The sequence below is a fragment of the Lycorma delicatula genome, chromosome 11 (genome assembly GCF_047948215.1).
Source record: "Lycorma delicatula isolate Av1 chromosome 11, ASM4794821v1, whole genome shotgun sequence".
In the NCBI taxonomy this organism is placed as follows: Eukaryota; Metazoa; Arthropoda; class Insecta; order Hemiptera; family Fulgoridae; genus Lycorma; species Lycorma delicatula.
This window is the reverse complement of record NC_134465.1, coordinates 37,349,751-37,373,927: the sequence shown is the minus strand read 5'-3', so window position 1 is coordinate 37,373,927 and position 24,177 is coordinate 37,349,751. Positions and strand designations below refer to the sequence as shown.

The 24,177-nt window shown below is 29.7% G+C and overlaps 1 protein-coding gene across 4 annotated transcripts in view; it reads left to right on the top strand.

The window, feature by feature from the left end:
* The window catches only part of Pfas (phosphoribosylformylglycinamidine synthase), an 86,399-nt gene that overhangs the window by 47,674 nt on the left and 14,548 nt on the right, over positions 1-24,177 (top strand). For all 4 annotated transcript variants that reach the window (XM_075379103.1, XM_075379102.1, XM_075379104.1 and 1 more), the window contains 9 exons: positions 859-1,082; positions 3,857-3,982; positions 6,158-6,394; positions 10,048-10,173; positions 10,833-11,013; positions 13,578-13,823; positions 17,602-17,891; positions 21,998-22,223; positions 23,859-24,035. In XM_075379103.1, the coding sequence (XP_075235218.1) occupies positions 859-1,082; positions 3,857-3,982; positions 6,158-6,394; positions 10,048-10,173; positions 10,833-11,013; positions 13,578-13,823; positions 17,602-17,891; positions 21,998-22,223; positions 23,859-24,035 (1,833 nt within the window). The remainder of the gene's footprint in view (positions 1-858; positions 1,083-3,856; positions 3,983-6,157; positions 6,395-10,047; positions 10,174-10,832; positions 11,014-13,577; positions 13,824-17,601; positions 17,892-21,997; positions 22,224-23,858; positions 24,036-24,177) is intronic.

The window sequence follows — 24,177 nt, the reverse complement described above, 5'->3', positions numbered from 1 at the left end:
AAATATATTGTATTGCGTAAAATTTCTAATGTAAAAAGTAATGGCATTCATAGCCAGAATATTACTGACACTGGATTCATGATACTGCTGAAAGATTCATTAAAAGTATCACTTTTTCTTTAGTTGATGTTATGGCATATTTTGATGTATCTGTTTTTTCATTGAATATTTCAACTTATTTATCAGTGGATGTAAAGTAGTTATTTACACTTTTAAATTAAATTTAGTTTAATAAATTATATCAACTAGTTTAAATTTATAATTTTTTTTACACTATTTCTGTTGTGTTGTTAAATACATATAAAATATTTTGTTCTATGTAATGTATATTAAAAAAAAATCTACATTCACTTTTTTTTTAGTTTGTACAAATATTGATTTTATACACGAATAAATTTACAGATTTGATCTTATTTTAGAAATGTTTTCTTAATATTACTGAACATGTAAACTTGGTTGTTTATTACTCCAATAAACAGTATTTGGAGTGTTGTAAAATTGATAAAAAAGCACTTTAGAAACAGTAACATTTCTTAAAATTGAAAAATACTCTTTTATGTAGAAAATTTATTTTAATTTTAGTTATACTCTAGAGTGTAATAAAATAATGTAGAATATTAATATTAAATAATACAATAGTAATTAATGTAATAAAAGTATTATTTTCTGTCTGTCAGATATCTGAGGTTAAATTTTGCATACTTTATAGAGAAGACAAACTTTGTTAATTAATCTATTCTAATTTTTTTATTTTATGTATAATTTACTACAAATAAACTATGCGCTCTTCAGTTGTTTAAATTGTATTTACTTTATGTTAATTTATTCTTATTGTATTTCAATTAATCTTGTATTCAGGTAATGTATTAAAAGAACTTGTTGAACCGGCCGGTGCAGTTGTATTCACAAATTCATTTACACTTGGTGATCCGACTATAAGTACCTTAGAATTATGGGGTGCTGAATATCAGGAAAACGATGCTTTGTTAATTAGACCGGAAGACAATAACTTAATAAAAACAATAGCACACAGAGAACGATGTCCTGTTGACATTGTTGGGACAGTTACAGGTAATGGTAAGGTGTGTATAAATTATTATTCATTCTATTAACGCATATAAAAAATTATTTAATTTGGAAAAATAAAAAGGAAACTCGGTTTGATTTAAATTGATGTATAGTTGCAGTAATTTTTTCTAGATGTAAATATTATTTATTTATAAATCTACATTGTAGAAGGATAGAAGTAGGCCTTGCTTTAAAGGGAGATGGAAAATTGATACATAGACAAGCTATATGCCATTTGGTAGATCAGAATTTTTATCAGCTGGACTAGAATTATCAACACTGAAAAAATGTTTCAGTCACAACCAGGTACAAGGTACGTTCTATAATTAACGAGACAAATTGATGTAGAGAAAAACCAGATCATTCAATGACAATGAAACTTTTTGAGGGTCAAGTTGGCAACCTTGGGAACATGTTTAATAGCTGCTCGATCATAATTAATCTAAACATGACTTCCTTTGTTGATTTCAGAATGTCAGCTCTGCTTGCAATGTGTACATCATAAGAACAACGTTTAGTGATAAGATCTTTGCTATCAGGTGTGAAACTGGTGGAAATTTACTCAAGAATGGTGAAAAGTGTAGTAACATGTATAAGTGGGTGGAACAGTTTAATTCGGGCAGAAGTATGACTGATCTTTATCGCTATGGAAGACCAGTGTAAGTTTTGACTACACACAGCAAAATCGCATAAATGATCTTTTTCGCTAAGATAGGCGAGTCAGAATTTCCCAAATTGCTAGTTTGTGTAATATTAGTGTTGAAACAAAGCATATAATCATTCATGATGTGCTAAATTATCGCAAAACGTGTTCAAGATGGGTTCCAAGACAGTTGACTCAAGACACTCGAATTCGCATTTGTTCTGAGCCCAAAGAATGGTTTGAAGCACAAAGTAATCTTTCTAGATCATATAATAACCTGTGATAGAATATGGATAACCATTTTGAGCCTGAATTCGAACAACAAAGTCTTGAGTGAATACATCCAGATCCAAAAACAATTCAAAACACATGTGTTCGCCGGTAAAGTGATGTTGACGATCTTCTGGGCCTCACAAGGCCCAATTTTTAGTGATTATTTAAAAGGACCAACATACTGTGAACAGTGAGCAGTAATATTATAATATGCTCCAACTAAAAATGACGTCCACAATAAGTTGAAAATGTCAAGGCACTCTCTCAAAAGATGTGATTTGTCTTGCATGATAACATATGCCTCCATATCGCTTGGAGAACAGGAGAAATGTTCGAGAAGTTGGGTTGGGTTGGGTTGCCACATCCTCCTTACAGCTCAGACCTTGCCCCATCTGATTTTCATTTGTCCGGCCTGCTCAAAGACTTTTTATGTGGTAAGAAGTTTGACGACAACAAAGCAATCAAAAGAGTGGTACATGAATAGTTCAAACAGCAAGGTAAAAACTTCTATGTTGCAGGAATCAGAAAACTGAGAGCGGTGGGACAAGTGTCTAAATGTTGCTGGAGATTATGTTGAAAAGTATTATAAGTTTCTTTGTCATTGAATAAACAGTTTTTTCTTTACATCAGTTTGTCTCGTTTATTATTGAGCATCCCTCGTATGTTTCTTTTTTAAAGCCTGTTTGTAATTTTTGAGTTTTGACATTTAAAAAATGTTTGTTTTAAGTTAAAGTACTTTATAGCCAGTCACAAACCCATCTGCAGTTTGGCAATCGGTGTGTTAGTCTGATAATTTTTTCATTTGAAATATTCATTAATCAGAAATAAAATAAAATAAATTGAAAACAAAATCCATTTTTTTTGTAAATAAAACAACTCGTGGATTGGATATATTAAATCTATAATTCATTTTGGAGAGTGTGGGAAACTACCAGGTTAGAAGATGAGTTTAGTGTATTACACATAATTTATTACAAGAGGTGGCTGAAATGTAATGTATAGTCGCTCCTAACTCATGAATAAAATGAGATGGTCAATTGAAACAGATGTGGCATAAAAGTATATTTTATTTAGTACAAAAACTTATATTTATTTTTTCATGTAGTCATCATTTGCAGCTACACAAAATCGTAAGGCACCAATTCTGGTGAGTGTGGAGAGTGTAGAATAGGATCAGATTTCAATTTCACAAGACCACCCACGCGAATAGATTTTATGGTAGCCCAATTGTTCAGTAATATGTCCTGCTTAATCTTTCATTGTGCCCATCTGATTGGTGATGCACTGTGTGATACAATGGTCATTTTGAATTAATTCATCTGTGATGCCTCTCGTCAGTCACAGAAATTGGTTGCCCACTGTGAGGTTCATTCTCTGTTTTCACTTTATTGGCTTCTGATATACAAGATTTTTGTTTTCCACTTAATCACAGTACTTCGCTAAAGTTTCATCATCAAAAATAGCTCTTAAAACACATCATTAGCATTCACATTTTTTGCTGTTAAAAAAATCAATCACTGCATGTCATTTTAGATGCATTGACATAGCAAGTGTATTTGATTCCATAACAATGGCGACTCACAAAATATGGTAGAGGATGGGTCATTGAGTTTTGGAATGTTATTAGTAGAGGAATGAAACTACAAGATGGCAGCACCTGTCGCTTTATGTGATATTTTGTTCTCCTGTTACGTTCCAGTATGCATTAAATTTCAGCTGCCCCTGGTATTTATTAATTAAAGTAAAATTTATGCAGCTTTTAATTTTGCATACAATAAGATTTTTAGTAAAGGATTTAATTACTTTGCATTATTATCATTATAATATTTTATAATTCAAATCATTTTTTTTTTTATTTCATTTTAATTTCAGATGATTCTTTGTGAAGATAAAAAGGCAAATAGTAAAAAATTCATTGATGATAGTTATAACAATGAAAACATTATTTATCCATTTCATTTGGACCTTGATCTAATATTGGGAAAAATGCCACAGAAGGTAAGTTTCATAATTTATCTTTCTACTAGTGGAGAGTTAAGTTTGTAATTTATAGAGATCAGAATTTTAAGCTGATACTTTGTAACTTGATCAGAATTTTTTAATTGTTATATGCAGATTAATGTTTGTAAAATCTTGATAATTATTAATGGTCACAATTCCAGACATGATTATAGTTACCAAATGAGGAACTCCAGAATAAATTGGGATTGATGCTAAATACATAAATACTTATTTTTCATTTGTTAAGTTATAAAAATATAGTTATAATATACAATAAACAGTATCAAACTGTTCTCTTTAAAGAATTTTTCAGCTGTTTATTCTTTGAATATAAATGAATGTTATCCATTTACTAATGTCATATCATTTCTTGAGAATGGCTTTGATTTATAGTGCTTTACAACCAAGCTTTCTGTTAAAAATCTCTACCATTTCTTGAAATAAAGCCTAATATTGAGAAAATTTATTTTACATCACTACATCATAAGAAGTATGCCAAAATTTTATGTAATATTAAATTATTAATGTTTGTTGGCAATGTCTGTTAGTGAAAACTAACTTATAGTGAATTTTGCCATTCTGAATAATATAAAGAGAAAAAATTTCATAAGAGTATATAAAATACTATGTACAACCCACAATACTAAGGTTAAACAGTGCCTTATATCTAAACTTCGTGGGAGAACTATATAAATGACACATGAATGATTTCTTTCTCAGATTACATTGGGCCAAAAATGTTTTATTTTGATAATGGATATTGCATTATGAATGTTGGTATTTTTTAGAATGATATTCAATAATTATTTTACCAATTTAATGTGATTAAATATTCCTACTTATTAATAGAAATTAATGCAAATTAATTCAAAACATGCTTGATAAATCTGTGGAAGGTTGAGATAGTGCTCATAGTACATTGTTAAGGTCATTCTTAGATTGCCGCATCTCTGCTTAAAGCATACACCGGATTTCACCCTTTTACATTCATAATTCTGATTTGTGAAAAATGAATAAAAGAATTTTGTGTGGTGACCAAAAATTCCTTTTTGAAAAGCAAACTTGCACAGAACTAAATCCAAGCCCTATAAATATTACGGTGACTCACCTCCATTGATTAAAAAAAAGATTTATTATTTTCAAAGTAAACATATAAGCTAGCACAAATGATGAATGTTCAGATGATCTATTGAGGTTATGACTACAGAGAATATTGAAAAAGTCCGTGATATGGTGATGAAATTGTGAAAGTGCATGAGATAAATCAGTAGGCATTTCAAAGAAACAACTAAGAAACAACGTTTTACATATTTAAATATACAAAAATTGTTCACAAGAGGGTGCTGCAATTGCTCACAATTTATTAAAAAGTGTAAATGAGTAAACATTTCTAAGTTTGGAGCTATTTCAATATAATTGAGAGGGTTTTTTGCTTTGTTTTGTAACAGGTATATGAAACTCAGATACATCATTACCTATCCCAAACCAAGAAACAATAAAAATACAAAATAGTGAATCATATTCAGTGAACTTGCTTGAAAGAAGATAAAGCCATCCCTTCAGCAGGAAAGTAAAGGCCACTGTTTTTTGGAATGCTCATATCAAACCTTTTATTGGCTTTCTGGAGAAGGGTAAAACAATAACTCGGAATTATTGTACATCTTTGCGGGATCTTTTAAATAAAGAAAAAATTACCACATTTAATGAAAAAGAAGTTTATTTTCATAAAGACAATATATCGGCTCACTTTTTTAATAGTGAAAACAAAATTATTCCAATTGTTACAAACTTCTTCCACATCTCCCCTACTCACCATACATAGCCCATTCAGACTATTATGTGATTCCCAAAATGGTAAATGCTTCTGGAGAGAAACTTACATGAAATAATGAAGTTATTTTTGAAACATCTTGTTTTGAAGATTATATTGTTTTTCAGAAAAGTATATTATCTAAAAGTATATATTGTTTTATAATCATATATTTAAAAATGCATAGTAATTTTTTGTCTGACAATCATACTAGGAACTATGAACTATCAAAAACTCTTGATTAACTTGATACTGTAGTCACTTGTTGGGAAATACTTCTCATCCTTCTTACTGTTTGGGAAAAAACATTCATTTATACAAATATAATTTATAGTGATTTCATTATTTATATATTTTTACAGGTTTTTAATTTTGACTATAAACCTATAGTTTTAAAACCAGTTACATTACCAAATAATGTCGCTGTTGAAGCAGCATTGGATCGAGTTTTAAGATTGCCTTCAGTTTGCAGTAAACGTTTCCTTACAAATAAAGTTGATCGTTGTGTTACTGGACTTATTGCCCAACAACAGTGTGTCGGACCATTACACACACCTCTTAGTGATGTTGCAGTTACAGCTTTATCAATGTTTAACACTGTAAGTACTCATCGTCTTCTATTTTTTTTTTTTTTTTTTTTTATATTTATCTATTGTTTCTGGTATGTTTCTTTTGGTCTATTCCCTGGTTTTCTGTCCTAATCCAATTGTAATTTTTTGTAACGATTTTATACATATCTTTCATAATGTTTACAATTGTACGATGTGAAAGTAAGACCAATTTCCTTTTACTACTGCTCCAGCGCTGATTATATGCTCCAAATTCTCTCATTGTTGTCTTTTGCAAGTACAGTGAAGTTTGTTTACAGTCGGTTAAACATTCTTTAAAATGAAGTCAATAGAGAATCTTAACGATTATAAAATTTATCCAGTTTTTAAATGCAAGAAATGTCAAACTATCTTATAGTTTATGTGAAAAAGGTATGAATGATGGAATAGTTAGAAAGTGATTCTGGCAATCGATGAGGGATGCAATAATGTACATGAGTAGAAGAGTGGGTGTCTTTTTGTAATTAACAATTTGGTTGTGTGAGTGTATGAAAAAACAAAAAATCAACAGTTTATTATTTCTTCATTGTGTATTGAGTTTCCTAAAATTTCACAAACATTCTGTATGAAATTGTAAAAAATCCTAGGCTGTCACAAACTCTGCTTTCGTTGGGTGTCAGAAACATTGACGGCGGTTCACAAAACCAAGTGATTAAACTAAGTCTTATTGAATAATTTAGCTAGGAGCAGTTGAAGTGCCTGCCTTATAATCCTAACTGGGGTCAAGTGCTACCACTTGTTTCTACATCTTAAGTGATCTCTTGTTGGTCAGCGGTGTGACGACGAACATAACCAGCAGTGCTTATCTTCATTAGCAGTGCCATTTTATGAGGAATGAATGTAAAAACTGATTACAACATTTGAAAAGAGCCTTAATAATGGTGGAAATTTTTAACGTAGTTTTAAGTTATGTTCCATGTAAAAATAAAATTATTCTGTTGAAAGTTATGTGTAAAATAAAATAATACTTTGTGGATACATCTTGTATAATAAATTGTCTATAATTTGTAACAAAAATATTCAATAATAAACATTTCAAATTTTACAAAAAAACAATCAGATTGAAATATAAAGTTTTTTATAATTATTAAAAGATTTGGTAGCTGTGATAAGAATAGAAGAAAAAGAAAGGAAAACTTTCAATAGAAAGAGGTGAGACAAAGATATATTTTATTCTAGAAGGAAGTAGCAATCTTTGGGAGGAATAAAGATAAAGATGTTAAGATGTGCTGAGAAATTTTCTTTCTGTAGAAATAAAAATGAATTGAATACTGGAACAAACTGATTGATTGTTTAGTGATAAATTTTATTTTAAAATAAATAAAAAACTGATGTGGACACTACATGACTTCCTTGTATACCTCTTACATATGAGGTGTGGCTATTAAATAACGAGATTAATGGTGTAAAATATTTTATTTTAAATTTATACATATTTAGTTACCATCCCCTTCAATATACACTCTCCTCTATCCCTACAATGCTCCATGTGTATTTTCCGTTGTTTGAAACAATACTGGAAGTCTTCTTTTGTGAGCTCTTTCACTTATTCTTTCACAGCTTCAACAGTCTGAAATCTTGTTCCTTTTAATGCAGATTTGACCTTGAGTAACAGATGAAAGTGGCAGGTAAGGCAAATAAGGTGGATGGTGTAACACTGGGATGTTATAATTGGCTAGAAACGTCTTGACAGACAGTGTAGTGTGATCCCCAGTGTATTGTTCTGAAAAAGAACCCATGACTTGTTCTTCCACAATTTGGGTTGTTTTTTCTTATTTTCTCATTTTTTAACCGATAGATAGGTCAGATCGGATCAGATTACCAATTTTTTCAATATTTTTATCCGTTTTTGATGAAGGGCGACCCAGGCTAACATCATCTTCAGCATCTTCTCAGCCTTCTTGGAAATGCTTATACCACTCAAAAACCTGTGTATGTGATAAACGTTCATTGCCATATACTTTTTTTAATAAAAGATAATTTTCAGTAGCAGTTTTTCAAAGTTTCATATGAGATTTCATGACAGTTTTTTGTTCTAATAAAACATTACCGTTTTATGTCTACAGAAACTGGACTGACAATAATCGAAAGAGAACGCTTCACACTACACAGCTATTGGTCAAATGAATTTGCCTTATCCGCAGTTCTTCAGCAGCATTAGTCTAGCTATTCAATCACCTCACCAACCCCTCTGAACCTAGCCCTTATGGACTTTACCAGAGGTCATCTTCAAAACCTTGGCAAAAGGTATCTCTCAGCCTTGTTCTTGCCTCAGTCAGGATGCCACCTATGGGAATCTCACATGTGGCATTCACATTGGTGTACTACTATCATTAAGAACTCTCAAGAAAAGAAAAAAAAACATCTGAAGAAAGTCTCAAACAAGACTGAAAAACAAAAATAAGGAATGAAATCCACTACTTACCTGAAAGGTAAAGAGTTGAGTTCAACATGCAATAATAAAGAAAACAAAAATAACAATAAATATAAAAAACACACAGAACAGATATACGCGTATGCACACACACACACACATATACACAAGCGCACACACACACATGAATACAAAACAACAACAAAAATGTAACACAGAAACAGAAAGCGGGAAAGCCCAAGCGGCATCCTAGACTCCCTCAGTTATCCTTTCTTTTGCCAAGTAATTTATGAAGTTCTCCACTATGATCCATTTAGTCTGGTTTTGCCAATTAACACAGAGATCTAATGTTGACCTGATAATATTGAGCCGACAAATAGTCTCCGTGCACTTCAACTCTTACTTGGAGCATTCATACAAAACTTATGAATGTCATTCAACTGTCTGCATTGCGGATACATTTCTGGGTCCTCCAGGCTGAACCCCTGCAGCCTGTCCCTAAAATGCCATGCCCAGAAAGATATTGCATCACGTACTTGTTCAGATTTACCCAAGAGATGCCCTGCAAACTAACATCTGGAAAGAGACCATAACATCTATAACGTTATAACATCCATCCTCTGCCTCATCCCATCTAGCCTGCCACAAAGCATTGCCATGTTTTTCAATTTCCCAAATTTTCAGAAGTTTACTCGCCTAACTTCTTGGCAACAAAATGCTATTGTCTCTCTGATGCAAGCAAATCTATTGATTTCACTTCTGCAATCGCCAAGATCACCTCCTGTGAAATCGTGCGGTAGCCTCCTTGCTACCGTTAACAATATTAGGCGTTGAGCCCTAAACAATATATGCCAATAGCTTTTGAATTTAGCCTATCCACCCAGACTGGCGCTGCATATAGCATAATTGCTTTGCAGATGCCCATGTACAGGATACTCATGGTCTTAAAGTTAAGACCCCAATCAGGATTGACTACACATTGAATACCAAAGAAGGCACTACAGGCCTTCTCTGCGACATATTGAAGGTGTATCTTAAATATTATGTAACTTGTTATACAGTTTAAGGTTAGCTCAGATTAGTTATATTTTTTATAACTTTCACCTTTTGGCATGTTATAGCTACAATATGCTATAACATATTGTAGCCAATTTAAAATTTTTCTGTTTATTATTTAGAATGGTTCACAAGAATTACTATAAGATTTTCCCTTTTTTAACTCTAGTAAGTTACAATTTTGTATTACATAATTAAATATATTTTCTTTTAGGTTGGCATAGCAAGTGGAATTGGTGAACAGCCAATTAAAGGATTGGTTAATTCTGCTGCAGGAGCTCGAATGACTGTCGCTGAATCATTAACTAATTTAGTATTTGCTAAAGTTTCTACTCTTAAGGTAATTATTATATTTTAAAAGTACTAAAGTGCATAAATGAATGGTATAGTAATATTAAAAAAAAATGATGGGTGACTGTTATGTTTTTCGTGTGAACGTTTTTCTTCTTAAAGCAAAAATCAGTGTTTTCAACTTTACTTTTCCACATAACATTTCATCCAAAAACTTTGCAAATTTCTTTGTTGATTTTAATGAAACTCAGTCCATCCTCTACAGCTAAGAGGTGGTCTCTCTCTCTCTCTCTCTCTCTCTCTCTCTCTCTCTCTTACCCCCTCCTTTCCATCTATAGGGTTCTGGGTTTGATATATTAAAATTTTTTTCACATGCTATAAATTTCATTTTTTACCATCAAAAAGATTGTATTGCTTCATAAAAGATGGTTAATTGTAATTGGGAAAGACAGATAATTATTGCAATTACTGTTAACGAAGTGAGTTATTTTAAATTTTTGGAGAAAGACAGTGGTTTATCATAGAACTGTATGATACCAAAACTTCACATGTTAAGACTTACTAAATTACAAATGTCATCCTTTTTTCCAAGCTGGAGATGAAAAAGTATTCTTTTTGGATTTTAATTTATTATCAAAATATTGAAATAAATTATTTATTTCAAGACGAATATTAAAGAAAAATTTCTAATTATCTTTTTTTTTATAGGATGTTAAATGTAGTGGTAATTGGATGTGGGCTGCTAAGTTACCTGGTGAGGGTGCATTGCTTTATGAAGCATGCGATGCATTGTGTTCAGTAATGAAGAAGCTTGGTATTGCTATTGATGGTGGAAAAGATTCCTTAAGTATGGCTGCAAGAGTTGGAAATGATTCAGTTAAAGCACCTGGTATGGTAGAGTTTTATTTCTTTTTTTAATAAGTGGAATCTTTAATACAGTTTTTTTGCAGGTTGTCATATCAGACAGATGATTTTAATTGTTAATTGCACAAGGCTGTAGCTTGAATTAATAGGACTGGTATGATTTTGTATTCTTCAGTCGATGGCAATTTGGTTACAATGAAATATTGGTTAGGATTGTACTGTGTATTTCTTATAAAAGAATTTTGTAAATGCAGTTATCAATATGAACTCGCTTGATAAGAATTTTACTACTTTCAACTTTACCATCCTGAATCCAGCCCCCATTTGCTTGTGCTCTAAAAGTGTGAGTTAAAAATTGTTAGGCTCTGGTTCAGTCTTTAATAAGAACATACAGGCTCAATAAAAAATATCTGGGCATCAAAAATTATCAAAGAGTCAGAGCTTTATTCTTGCAGAATCCAATACACCCAGGTTCAGTCATTTGGCTTTCTTTGGATTTTTCCAATCGCATTTTAGGTTAGAAAAAATATTGACCCTAGATTTTTATTCATATAAGACTGAGGTGGTAAGGAATTGAAAAAGTGTGACTTTAATGTAGTTTTTAACAAAATGTGATTTAAACAAAAAAATTTTTTTGTTTATTGAAGTCCATCGTCAACTTAGTGTGAACAAACAATTTTTTATAATTGGGTTGAACAGAATTTTCAACTTTAGCAGTAACCATTACGCCATGAAAAAGTATGCAGTCACGTTAAAAAAAAATTATAGGGCTATATTTTTTTTTTTCTGTGATAAAATGATAACAGGAATATGATTTAAACTTCTTTTTTTACATTGAATTTAACATTTGTCCAGTGAATGACTATGAATTCAGTAGGGAAAACTGCGATCTGTAGTGTGAGAATAATTGCCTTCATGATTTCTTTTTTGAAACTATCATGTTTCAGAACATTGGTGTGATTTAACATATATTACTAGCAATTTTACTTTGATAGTCTTCTTTCATTGTCCTCTCAACATTAATTAACTGAAGTGTAGGTTTTTAGGATTAATAAAGAGATCTGTTGAGATGTTGCGGCCAGTTAGATTCACTATGTATAGCAGAGCCGTTCTAGCAAGGTGATTTCCCCTCTACTTAGACTAACAGGCCAAAACCATTTATCGAAGTGGGGGCCACAGATTGCTCAGTTTGTAGTCTGACTTTGTTGAGTTCAATTCAGTGTAAATGTGAGTTAAAAACATTAGTAACAATACAATGATTGTATATGCATAACCTGCAGTGCCACATTAAAAAAATCTTTTTGTTTGTGTAATTTTTTTAAACCGTACTATAAAACTTTTTAAAAAATTTATTCATTGGTCGGTTATTGAAAATGTACAAATTCTTTTGTTGCTTACATCAATTTTTTTTTATAAGCATCAATTTGCATGCTTTTAATGTTTTTGTATACAAATTCGTGGCTATCTCACTGCCTATGAACATTCGTAATAATTTTAAAATATTAATCATTGGGCTTGGTCTTGCTTGCTTCCAATAAATTGTTGGTTTCTTAAAACTGATTGTGTATTGAGTCATCTATTTACTCATTACTTCACCGACAAAAACAAACATTTTAATTCAACTATAAAAATAAAGAAATGTATTCTGTGTAGTATAGAAAACACTAAGCACAGTTGTTATTGTTAAATTATCGTGTGCATTTATGTAAAAATTATTAAGAGAATAAGTTTTACACATTCATTTTTATGTTATGATAGGAATAATTTTTATTATTTTTGTTTTTATGTATTGTTTTAAATTATGCATATTGTATTATACTGGACCTGTTTCAGTATTTTTATCATTAGCAGTTTTACATTTGTAGTTAAGAAGATTTCAAAAGAAAAAATGGTGGTCATAATGTTTTACAGTCAGATCCGTGAAGTCATTTTCAATGTCTATTCTTTTATGAAAAGAGAAGCTGCAGAAGGTCCCGATAGTTAATAACAAAAGTTCAGGAAAGGTTTGCTGAAACAACAGGAGTTTCTTGCCGCAGTGTTAATGAATAATTGAGAAAAGTAAATTAATGCATCAGGTAATAGATTTTCTGCCCAAACAAAAAACGTTTGTGAAATAAACCGAAATTGATAAATTTGACAAATGAATTTCATGTTTCGCAAGGTTAATGATGTACCATTAAAAGTGTATTAACAGCAATATAGAACAAAATAGACTTTAAGGGTGAGAAATGGGCTTTGCGGGAGTTTATTAGACAATTAGGGTTCAGATGGAAAAAGATGGGTAATAGAAAATTTTTGCATAGGTTAGAATACTGATTCCTGTTACGAATAAGTTCTTCACATTTGCTGCGTACCTCCCACAGCCATACATCTACTTTCCTCCATAAGCACCTTGCTGTAACTGCTTGGCTGTACTCGTAAATGGTTACTATGTACCCATTGTTATAGTAACTCAATGCTTTTATCTTACCTGCATTAAAATAATTATTGTTTTGTTATATAAGAGATTTTTTAGTCCATATTTCACTAGAGAAAACTGTAAATTTATTTGGTACCATATTTATTAATATTTTGTTTTATTTCTTTTAGGTACACTTGTAATATCCACATATGCACCATGTCCAGATATAACGCTTACTGTTACACCAGATCTTAAATGTCCTGCAGTTGGTATCGAAGGTATAATATTATTGATTGATTTGTCGAATGGTAAATCACGTATCGGTGGTTCTGCATTATTACAAAGTTATTCACAAATTGGTGATACGTCACCAGATCTTGATGATCCTGAAACTTTTTCAAAAGCTTTTAATGTTGTACAAAAATTGTTAGCAGGTAGGTTATTTATTTTGATTATTTATTTAAAAATATTTATACATCCTTATTTGTTCTTGGTTTTATCATGATGAAAACAGTGACATCATGAATATTTTTTTGAAATTTGCTCAAACAATAGCAAATTAGTAAGAGCATGTGAAGTATGTTCACATTTTGGGAGTAAAGTTAATGTTTTCAAAGTCATTGTAAAAGTGGTTGTAAGATAAGCAATGTTTTTATTGTCACTTATTTTATTCGAGGGAAAAGTCATTTTCAATATGATCAGGTTGTATCCCTCTATGTACTCAGTGTGTTTATATGAGTATAATACTAAGTAAAAGTTAAGTATTAATATTTTTTTTAGGAATTTATAATTTCTACTTAAAATTATTACAGGCTTGGTTTTTCCATTAAATTTATAAATTCCAACAATAAAGAATTATGTAAATATCAAGAAAATTAGTTGGAAAATCTACATTAAAATTCCCTAAATGTTAAAAGTAATTTAAAAAAACAAAGAGGAATTGCACCTCTTTTGAATGAAAGTTTTATATACGAGGATCATTTAGTAATTAAAAAGACAAATGGCAACAGTGGAAAAACTATTTAATAGAATAAACTGAGACTCTCTGATGTTCATGTTTGACATACCTGACAAAAAATATTAGCTATTCAAAAAGAATTTAAATTATTGAAACCTCTACTGTTCATTTCAAAATGTTGGCTTATCTTGTACCATATACCGTGGAAGAACAGCATGCTGTGATAAGATTTTTATTTACTGAAGGTGTAAAACTTGCTGAAATTCATTTGTGGATGATAAAATTATGGTTAAAAGTGTATTACCTGTGCAAATTTTTATTAGTAGATCTAACAGTTAAAATCAGTGAGAACAAGTGTCACCAATTTTCATCATAGCTGAAGATCAGTGAAAGTTTTTGAAAAATCACATTAATGATCTTATTTCCATTCCATTATCCATGATAAGCTGAATTACCACAAAACCTGTTCAAAGTGAGTTTCAAAATAGTCACCTCAAAATCACAAGAGACTCAAATTCATATTTGTAAGGAACTTAAAGAACAGTTTGTAGCAGAAGGTACTACTTTTTTAGTTGGATTCATCATTTTGAGCCGGAATCCAAAGGTCAAATTATGGAATGGAAACATCTGAGCCGAGTGGAATCCACAACAAAAAAGTTCAAAACCTATACATCAGCCGCTAAAGCGATGCTAACATTGTCTTGGGATTATAAAGGCTCAGTTTATTGCGATTATTTAGAAGAGATCAATATATGATCAACAGCAAGTATTATTGTGACATGTAGAAAGTAAAATGAAATTGGCAATAAGGAAATGTCCTGGTTCTCTTTCTCAAAAGGCATAATTCTTTTGAATGATTATCTGCTTCTATACTGCTCAAAAAAGATGGGAAGCTATTCAAAAATTGGGTTAGGAGATGTTTTCACATTCATTTTGCAGTCCCAATCATGCACAATCAAATTTTTTTGTTTGGTCCTTTCAAAGAATTTTTATGTGATACAGAGTTCAATAACAATGAGCAAGTCAAGAATGCAGTACAATCGCTCAAACACCAGGGTGAATAGTTCTTTACTACTGGAATAAGAAAGCTCCAGTAAGATGGGATAAGTACCTAAATACTAAATATAGCCAGAGATTTTATTGAAAAGTAGTGTTAGTTTCATTATCATTGAATAAATAATAATTTTTCTACAGTCATTTGTCTCCAATTATGATTGGCCCCATTCTAGAACAGAATGTTTTGTTTATCTGTGTATCAGAATGAAATAGAGAAGTACACTTAAATTATACAAAATAACAATATTGAATATTTGTATTAAAACAGTAACATTTATAAGAACATTTATGCCGGCCTGCGTGGCGCGAGTGGTAGCATCTTCACTTTTCAGGTTCTGGGTTTGAATCCTGGTCAAGTGTGGAATTTTTCAAATGCTACAAATTTCCATTCAGGCTAAATGATCATAGCAGTCGATGCCTGCACATCTCATTAAATAAAAGAAAGAACATTTATCAATTATTTTTGTAGGTTTTAAACAGTCTTATTTTTTGGTAATAAACAGTCTGTAATCATAATAAACAATTTATAATACTACTTAACATGGTATTAGACTTTTAATTAAAAATCTAACAATATTAGGCATTTACTCAATGCAGATGGTAAATAATGCCTCAAACTTTCTAATCTAAGGTTATTAAATATAGGATAGTATTCTTTTCTTTGCTCTTAACTATTAATAAATTGAAACAATGGTTTAAACCTAGAATTAAGTATCAGTATTAGTGGAGGTACCCTTCACTTTATATTTTTTATGGATGCACATATTTTATAAATTATAAATATTCCCATACTCCATATAACCTTAGCTCATACTGTGATGATATGTCACTTCCCTGCACTCCTTTCTTTTAGTTTTTTTTTATTTGAATCAAGTCTCTTTTGAATATATGCTTTGTTCCTTCTGAATTACTTTTTTCATAAGTGTTCTTTTTATGAGTTACACATGTTTTATAGGTAAATAAAACTAAAATAAAAACATTTTCTATTCTTTACATTTTTATATTGCATCAAATTAAAGGTTAATCATTTTTCTTTTTAATTTATCAACAACTTCAAAAAGTCCAAGTTACAAATATCAAAAAATAGAAATTATCAGTTAAAGCTATAAATCTATTTTTAATTTCTCCATGCATGTCTTAAGAACTGTTGATAAAAACGTTTTTGAATTATGAAATGTGTTTCACAGATGGTTCTGTAATAAGTAAATTGAAATATTTATATTTATCAAAACTCTATTTTAGTTGCATAAAATGATTCAATGAAACCTTTCCCATACATTTTTATAAAAAAATTTCAAAAAATGTCTAGGAAAAATTTTTACATTATAAGATAAATGACAAGTATATAATTTTTATTAAAAAAAAAAAAATTGTTCCAAAATTTCAGTAATTTTTTTAATTTTTGGATAAAACTTCAAGATAGAGATACATTTTACATATCTTATGTAAATTTTGATTTGCTTCTGAAAATCAGTTGTATCGTGGTTGGTTTTTTTTTATGTTAAAGTTTATGCTAATAAATAGATTGATTTCAGTGTTCCCATTTCTTCTTTTTTTTTTTAAATTTTGTATAAAATTTATAAAAGAATATTTATTTATATCCAAGACAAAAGTATAACACAATTTTCCACCAAGAATTCAATAATACCTCTCACCTCGTGCTTATTATTTTTTTTATTTATTTAATAGTGCTTTCGAGGGTTTCCCTGATTGTCAGTTAATAAAATATTTTTTTTTAAATATTACACATCAAACTCAAAATATAAAATTGTCAACATAATATAAAAATATGTAGTCAAAAATAAAATATTCATGTGGCTAGCCAAACATGTAGTTCTGTACTCATATACACAGTACAGTACTGTATGTGTGGTTGGCCACATGGAATATTTTGTTTTTGACTACATATTTTTATATTATGTTTACAATTTTATGTTTTGAGTTTGATGTGTAATTTAAAAAAAAAAATATATTAACTTATAAAAGTTTTATAATTTATAAAAAGTTATTTATATTTTATAAAATTAATAATATTTTAATCAAGAAATACTGTAGATTATTATCTTTGATATTGTAGTTCTAAAAAACATTTTATTTTTTTTTGTAAAATAAAAATATTTAAAACATGTAAAAAATGTAACAACTGAAGTTTTGGTAACAATAATATGCTTTATGTTATTATTTTCATTTATTTACAGAAAGAAAAGTTATTTCTGGTCATGATGTGAGTGACGGTGGTTTAATTACGTGTTTGTTAGAGATGGCTTTTGGTGGAATGTCTGGTTTATCGATTGATCTTTCATCAGTAACTGAACTTAAATTGGAAGAACAAAACATTTCACCTTTTAATTTTCTATTCTCAGAAGAATTAAGACTTGTACTTGAAATTAATCCGAGTGATTTAAGTTATGTATTATCACAATTTACTGATAATAATGTTCCATGTTATCCAATTGGTAATTCTCGGGGAATCGGTATTAATTCTAAGGTAAGTTTTTATAATTTTTTTTATGGTTACCAACATCTTCAGATCATCACTAGTATATTGTACTGAAAATAATCTGTTTTGTTTGAGTTTAAGAAATATATAATTTAAGAGAACATGATCTAAATAATACTCTAAAATCCACTACATTTTATTGTTACTTTCTAGCAAAATTAAGTTTTTAATTTCATTGTATATACTACATTCTATTCCTTTGGTTGATTCCTTCATCAATTTTAATTTTATCCCTTTACAAATTTAACTTATATTAGAAGTTAGTATAACAAACAGTCATGCACAAGGTAGTAGTATACTACCCTGATCATACATAGCACCCTATGTTTTTATTTTATTTATTTGTTAAATTTATGTTTATATAATTTTTTTGTCTATTAATAAGAATGAGTGTCAATTATGTTTCTTCATTTAAGTTAAATGTGATAGATTTTGACAAAATAAATAAAAAAAGTAGTGAAGTCAAACTTATTCAATCAAAATTGTTGGCTTTGTGGATTGTCATACACAACATACATCTCCTTAGGTGTTTTAAATCATATGTGTCATACAGAATTTATGTTCAACCCAGCTTGAATCAATTCATCTACCTCCTTTTGGTGTTTATAAGTCATGGAAACTGGTTGCTCTTTCTGAGCCTTCATCTTCAATATTCGCTTTACCAGCTTCTGATACACAGAACACAAGACTTTATTGCCCACCTACTAACAATATTTCAATGAACAATAACCAAATTTATCTGAATCTGTTCATCGGGACTTATGGATTAACCATATCAATTTAGTGGTAGAATATTTAAAAAACAAATATATACTTTTTACAGAATTTACTAAAACTTGATACCTCATGTACTCCTTTTATATATATATACTTTGTAATACCTCATGTTCTTAGTGATGTTTATGGGTAACTGCCAATCATTTTATGAGAAAAAAATCATTTATTACAAACATTTTATGTACATTTGTCAGTAAATATATAAAGAAAATAAATTAATGAGATTGTTGCATTTGTTTTTCATTTAAAAGTTTCTTCATACGTGGATCTGTGTTAGAAACACAAAAGCAAATTGTTTTCAAGTGATAAAAGACGATTCCTAAATTTAGCTTTTAGTGCAACCACAACAGAAAAATCCTTTTCGAAAAGGTAAGACATGGAGAAGGAATTAATATTTTCAATGCTTGTTACTAAATAAATTTCCATTTTCACTTCAACAAGCAAGCCAAAACGTATCTAAATCTTCAGTTGTGAATTGTAGTTGTAATGTTTTATCGGCATACATTTTAATGAGCTGGTTGTGAATCTCAACTGGTAACTTAGTAGCTGCAACAATGTTTTCACTAAATGCAGTACCCATCTCTTCAAGAAATCATTTTTATCTACTGGGAAATACTCCGCCGACTGAATTTTTAGCTCACGTAAATGCACTTCAAGCTGTCCAAACTGTAGTGAATAATAGTGTCACCTTCATCCAGATTTTTCTCAATATAATCAGAAGTGAATGCAAACATATCATAATCTTTGTTTGAAGGCGAATAATACAGATATCAAGCTTCTTAATGAAAGAATGAACTTTGTCTGTCATTAATGAAATGGTTTTATCACATTTTTGTAAATTCACATTCAAATTGTTTAAATGTGACAATACATCAGCTAAATAAGCCAACAGCAACATATATTCATTATTCTGGAAATATATTATTAATAGCATCTTGCAATTCCAATAACTGGGTTGACACTTTCTCCTGCGATGAAAAGAAAAGAAATTACATACTTCTGTATGGAAAAGTAGAGATTTTTTGCTTTCCACTCATTTCATTACATAATTTATTTTAGCTAACTGTCTATTCTGTAAAGGTCAACTTTTATTAAAATTAACCATTTTTACAACTTTACAAAGAATTTGTTCAAGATTTTCTCGTATATTTTTCTGGCAAGAGCATGTTTATGAAGGAAGCAATACATCCATTTTCTGCCCTAGATATAAGACAGTCTTAATTTTTTCAGAAATCCACTGTTCTTTCCTGTTATCATCTTTGCACCATCACTACATGCTGCAGTACATTTTGTCCAACCCATGTTTTTCGTTTTTAGTAGTTTCATAAAAAACATAAAAAATACATTGTCTTGTTGCATGATCAGGTATTGATTTACAAAACAACATATTTTCTTTAGTTGATCTGTCCCTATCTCATTCATGTCTTACAAAACAAAAGAACTGAGAAATGTTTGCTGCACTTGCTGAACATTGGCAGCTGTGTCATTGAATTGGCTTGATACTGTGTTGTTAAAGCGGAATTTTTTTCAATGTTTTTTGCTTCCACACTTATTAAAACACTGACCATATCAGTTGCAGCAAGCAGTTTGAGATTTTCTACAATTGTACGGGGTTTGGACAATTAGCCCTTGTCCACGCATTATGGTCGGGATGTTTAGTTTAAAAGTTTCAAATTAATTTTGATGGCTTCATGCTTTCATTGGAAAGGACTTGAAAGCAAACAGTAAATTGTGGCTTATCCAATGAGGTAAAACCATAATTTAAATTATTGTCAGTGTACAATTTTGTCTTTTTACCAATTGATTCACTGGACATAGATGGCTCACTTCTTTTTTTACAGCTTTATCCATTTTGCATGAGAATCTAATTGAAAAAAAAAAAACACAGTTACATCGTTGACCGCACACTAAAAAACCGAAAGCTCAGTTATTATTTTCAATGAAATTATCTTTTAAAAACTTAAATAAAGATACTAGATGCATGCTTCGCATTCAAAACTAAACTGACGTTCTGCAATCACTTATGCCTTTTTATACTGCTCAGAATATAAAGTGTTCAAACGTATTTTATGTGTGATCGAACAAGATGCTCTCACAGGGGATATTATGCATGCAGACCAATTACAAGGAGTATGTACACATCAAGTTGGAACCTGTAAATTACATATGTTTATACACTTCATTCATGTCTGTTCATACCCATCGTTATCAATTTAGCTAAATAGTTTTAACTAGGTTTCATTGAGTTACAGTTGGCGATCACAAAATATTAATTGTATTTCTTTTTTTTACTTCTTGTTGGTCGTGGAGCTAAAATGGTTGAGAATCATCTTCTAGATACACAGTATTGAATAAAAAATTCAAAGTAGTTCACAAAATTTATTCTATTTTAAGTGGTGATATGGCCAAAATTTTCAAATTCTAAAAGCCAGACTTTTATCTTAATACATTTGTCGCTTTCAATTTTTGGTTGAATCATTTTAGATTTGTATTAGTTGCATTTTATAAACATAAATTATTTATTTTTCTCTGATGAATTTTTACAACCATTTTTTTGTTTCACTCATTTTTCAGTTTGTAAGCACTTTATTTCTACTCCTTTATTTTGCCACTTGAGTTATTTTTACTTCCAAGATTTGTTTTGTATGACTATTGTTTATTCAGCTATGTTTCAAAATTGAATAATTGTTTTACAGTATGAGATTTGCTGTTGTAATAGCAGTAATAATCTTTCTGGTTTTTTATTCATAAAGTAAAATAAAAGCTGTTAAAAATAAATAGCAATATGAAGTAGAGTAGACTGTTGCATATTAGCTACCACTATTGGCCAGTATCTGTTGTGTTAATGTCTATGTAGTACTTGGTTCCTCTTGTCTATGTAGTTTAGTTTCCTCTTTTTTTTTATAATTTGATTTAGGAATTTTTATGATAATGAAATAGGTAAATATGTTAAAAACAATCTGATTTTGATGAAGCAGACCATGATTATATTAATACTGCAGATTTGCATGTTTTAGTGATAAAATTATTGATGATATTGAAGATATGCAACACTAATTCCACTAGCTGTAATGATAAATTTGTTTGAAAAATAGATCATGATTTTTTTTGTTGGAGTGTTTTCAATTTGATAAATTAAAATTTTAAGATATATATTTGAAATACATAGTTTTTGCAATTATTTTTTTGTTCACTACAGTAGATATATGTAACCATCTTAAAACTCACTGATCAAAGGGTTAATCTAATGTAATATTTTTTATTGAAACTATTTTTGTTTGTTGATTATTTTTTTATATACCTTTTTTCTTTTTTAGATTTCTGTTACAGCTAATGGTTCAATTTTACTAGACAGCGATGTTCTTACATTAATGAAAATTTGGGAAGATACAAGCTATCATTTAGAACAACTACAGTCAAATATTGATTGTGCTAATAGTGAATACAGATCTTTAGAAAATAGAACTGCTCCTAAATATAAACTATCGTTTAATCCTGATGAACCACCCACACCAACTATATCTTCTAAACTATTATCATTAGGTAATGTTAAAAAATGTTTATTTATTATTTATTTTTTATTATTATTAGTTTATTGTGGCCCCTTTGGCCATAAAATCAACTAATAGGAGACCATGTCTATCCCAAAACAAATTTGCCATAATCTTGTATGCTGACATCATCTGTTTAGCTTTTACTTTGACTGGAGATGTTGTGTGTTGCCATTCCATTGATTGCCATTTTGATGCTAGAAGGATGTGAGAAATCCATGTTTCATCCCCTGTGACAATGTGGTTCAAAAGTTTATCTTCTTCCTCACTGTATTGGGTAAAAATGTTAAAGCACTAGCCATTCTTTTTTAATGTTCTTCAGAAAGCAGTCTGGGGAAAAAACAGGCCCATAAACCTCACATATCTGGCAATGAATATCAGTTATATATGTTCCTTGCGGTCAAAAATTGAATCTAGACAGTATTTTGCAAGTTGCATTAGAATTATTTGAAACGTTTCAACTTCACAATATAAACTGTTTACAGTAATGCCACAACCGCAAATAACGTTTGCATTTGTGCAAGGCATACTGGGAGCCAAGGCACATGCTTGTTTCAATAGCCACACAAAATTTACATTGGTACAGCCAATTGGATCTTAACTTAAAAAATAGCCTAGTATAAGATTCTTCTGTCATTTTGAAACAAGGCACAAAACAAAAAGTATTTTGCATTATTACTGAACACAGGAGATATGTAAAAATAATCATATTATAAAGTAGGTGTTTTTAATGAATAGTTTATTATTATAGCATGAGTTTAGTAAATCATTTATAATTATAAATTATGATTGTAAACTACCCAAATTTTCTGAAGTAACATATAGAGGAAAGAAACATCTGAAAAATGTTTTTAAGAGTGTATTATTCTCATTACAGTTTGTAACACTGAAAGTATGAGTAAAATTGTTTAACCTATTATACTTTATATTCAGGGAAACAGTTTTTCTCTATATTACTAGAAAAATGATTTACAATTATGTAAGGTTATTTCAGCTTGTTTGATGCAAATAGCAGATAGAATTGTAAAAATTGACCAAATCAATGAAAAGGATATCCATAGCTACATGATCAACATGGTGGTTCAGTGAAAATCAGTTTTTCTAAAAAAAAATAAAGGGTGAAACTATAAAATATGCAAGTATGAATGAAGAGGATCTAGGTTACTCAATGTGTTGCACAGTTGTTTTGAACAAATCAAAATTCTTTGGAAACCTAGAAAGGCAGTTTATTAAATGTAAACAAGTTAACGTTTATTTTAAATAGTGTTGCAGTTATGTTTTGTTCATTGTCAAATGTTTTGTACATTTCATTGACCTATTAAAGAAAAAGAATGTAATACAGAGAAACGAAAGCATTTCATTAATAATCACAAACATATTTTTACATAACATTCCTTACTTATCAAACATCAGTTTTCAAACAAGCTTGTGTAAATACAGTTTTATTAATGTTTTCTTTTAATATTTTGTTTCCTAATATTTAAACCTCAGTTTTTTTACCTTTTATATAGTTTAAGCTGCATAAATATTTACAGATTTTATGTATAATCTATGGATCATGCCCGGAATGTTATCTTGGATAATAGGGAGTATATTTTTTCTCAATCTTACATTTAACTTTTTTCAGCGCCACGTGTAGCTGTTATCAGAGAAGAAGGTATAAATGGTGATCGTGAAATGGCTGCATCACTCCATATTGCTGGTTTTGAAGTATGGGATATTGTAATGCAAGATTTATTAGATAATAAAATAACTATTGACCAGTTCAGAGGCATTATTTTTCCTGGTGGTTTCAGTTATGCTGGTATGTTTACATATATTAGTTATAATATTATTTAATTAAATACTTCTTATTTATTTATTATTTTATTTTTTTTACAATAATTAATAATTGCAATATAAATTTCATTTATTTTATATAATGTTATGTAAATTAATTTTATATA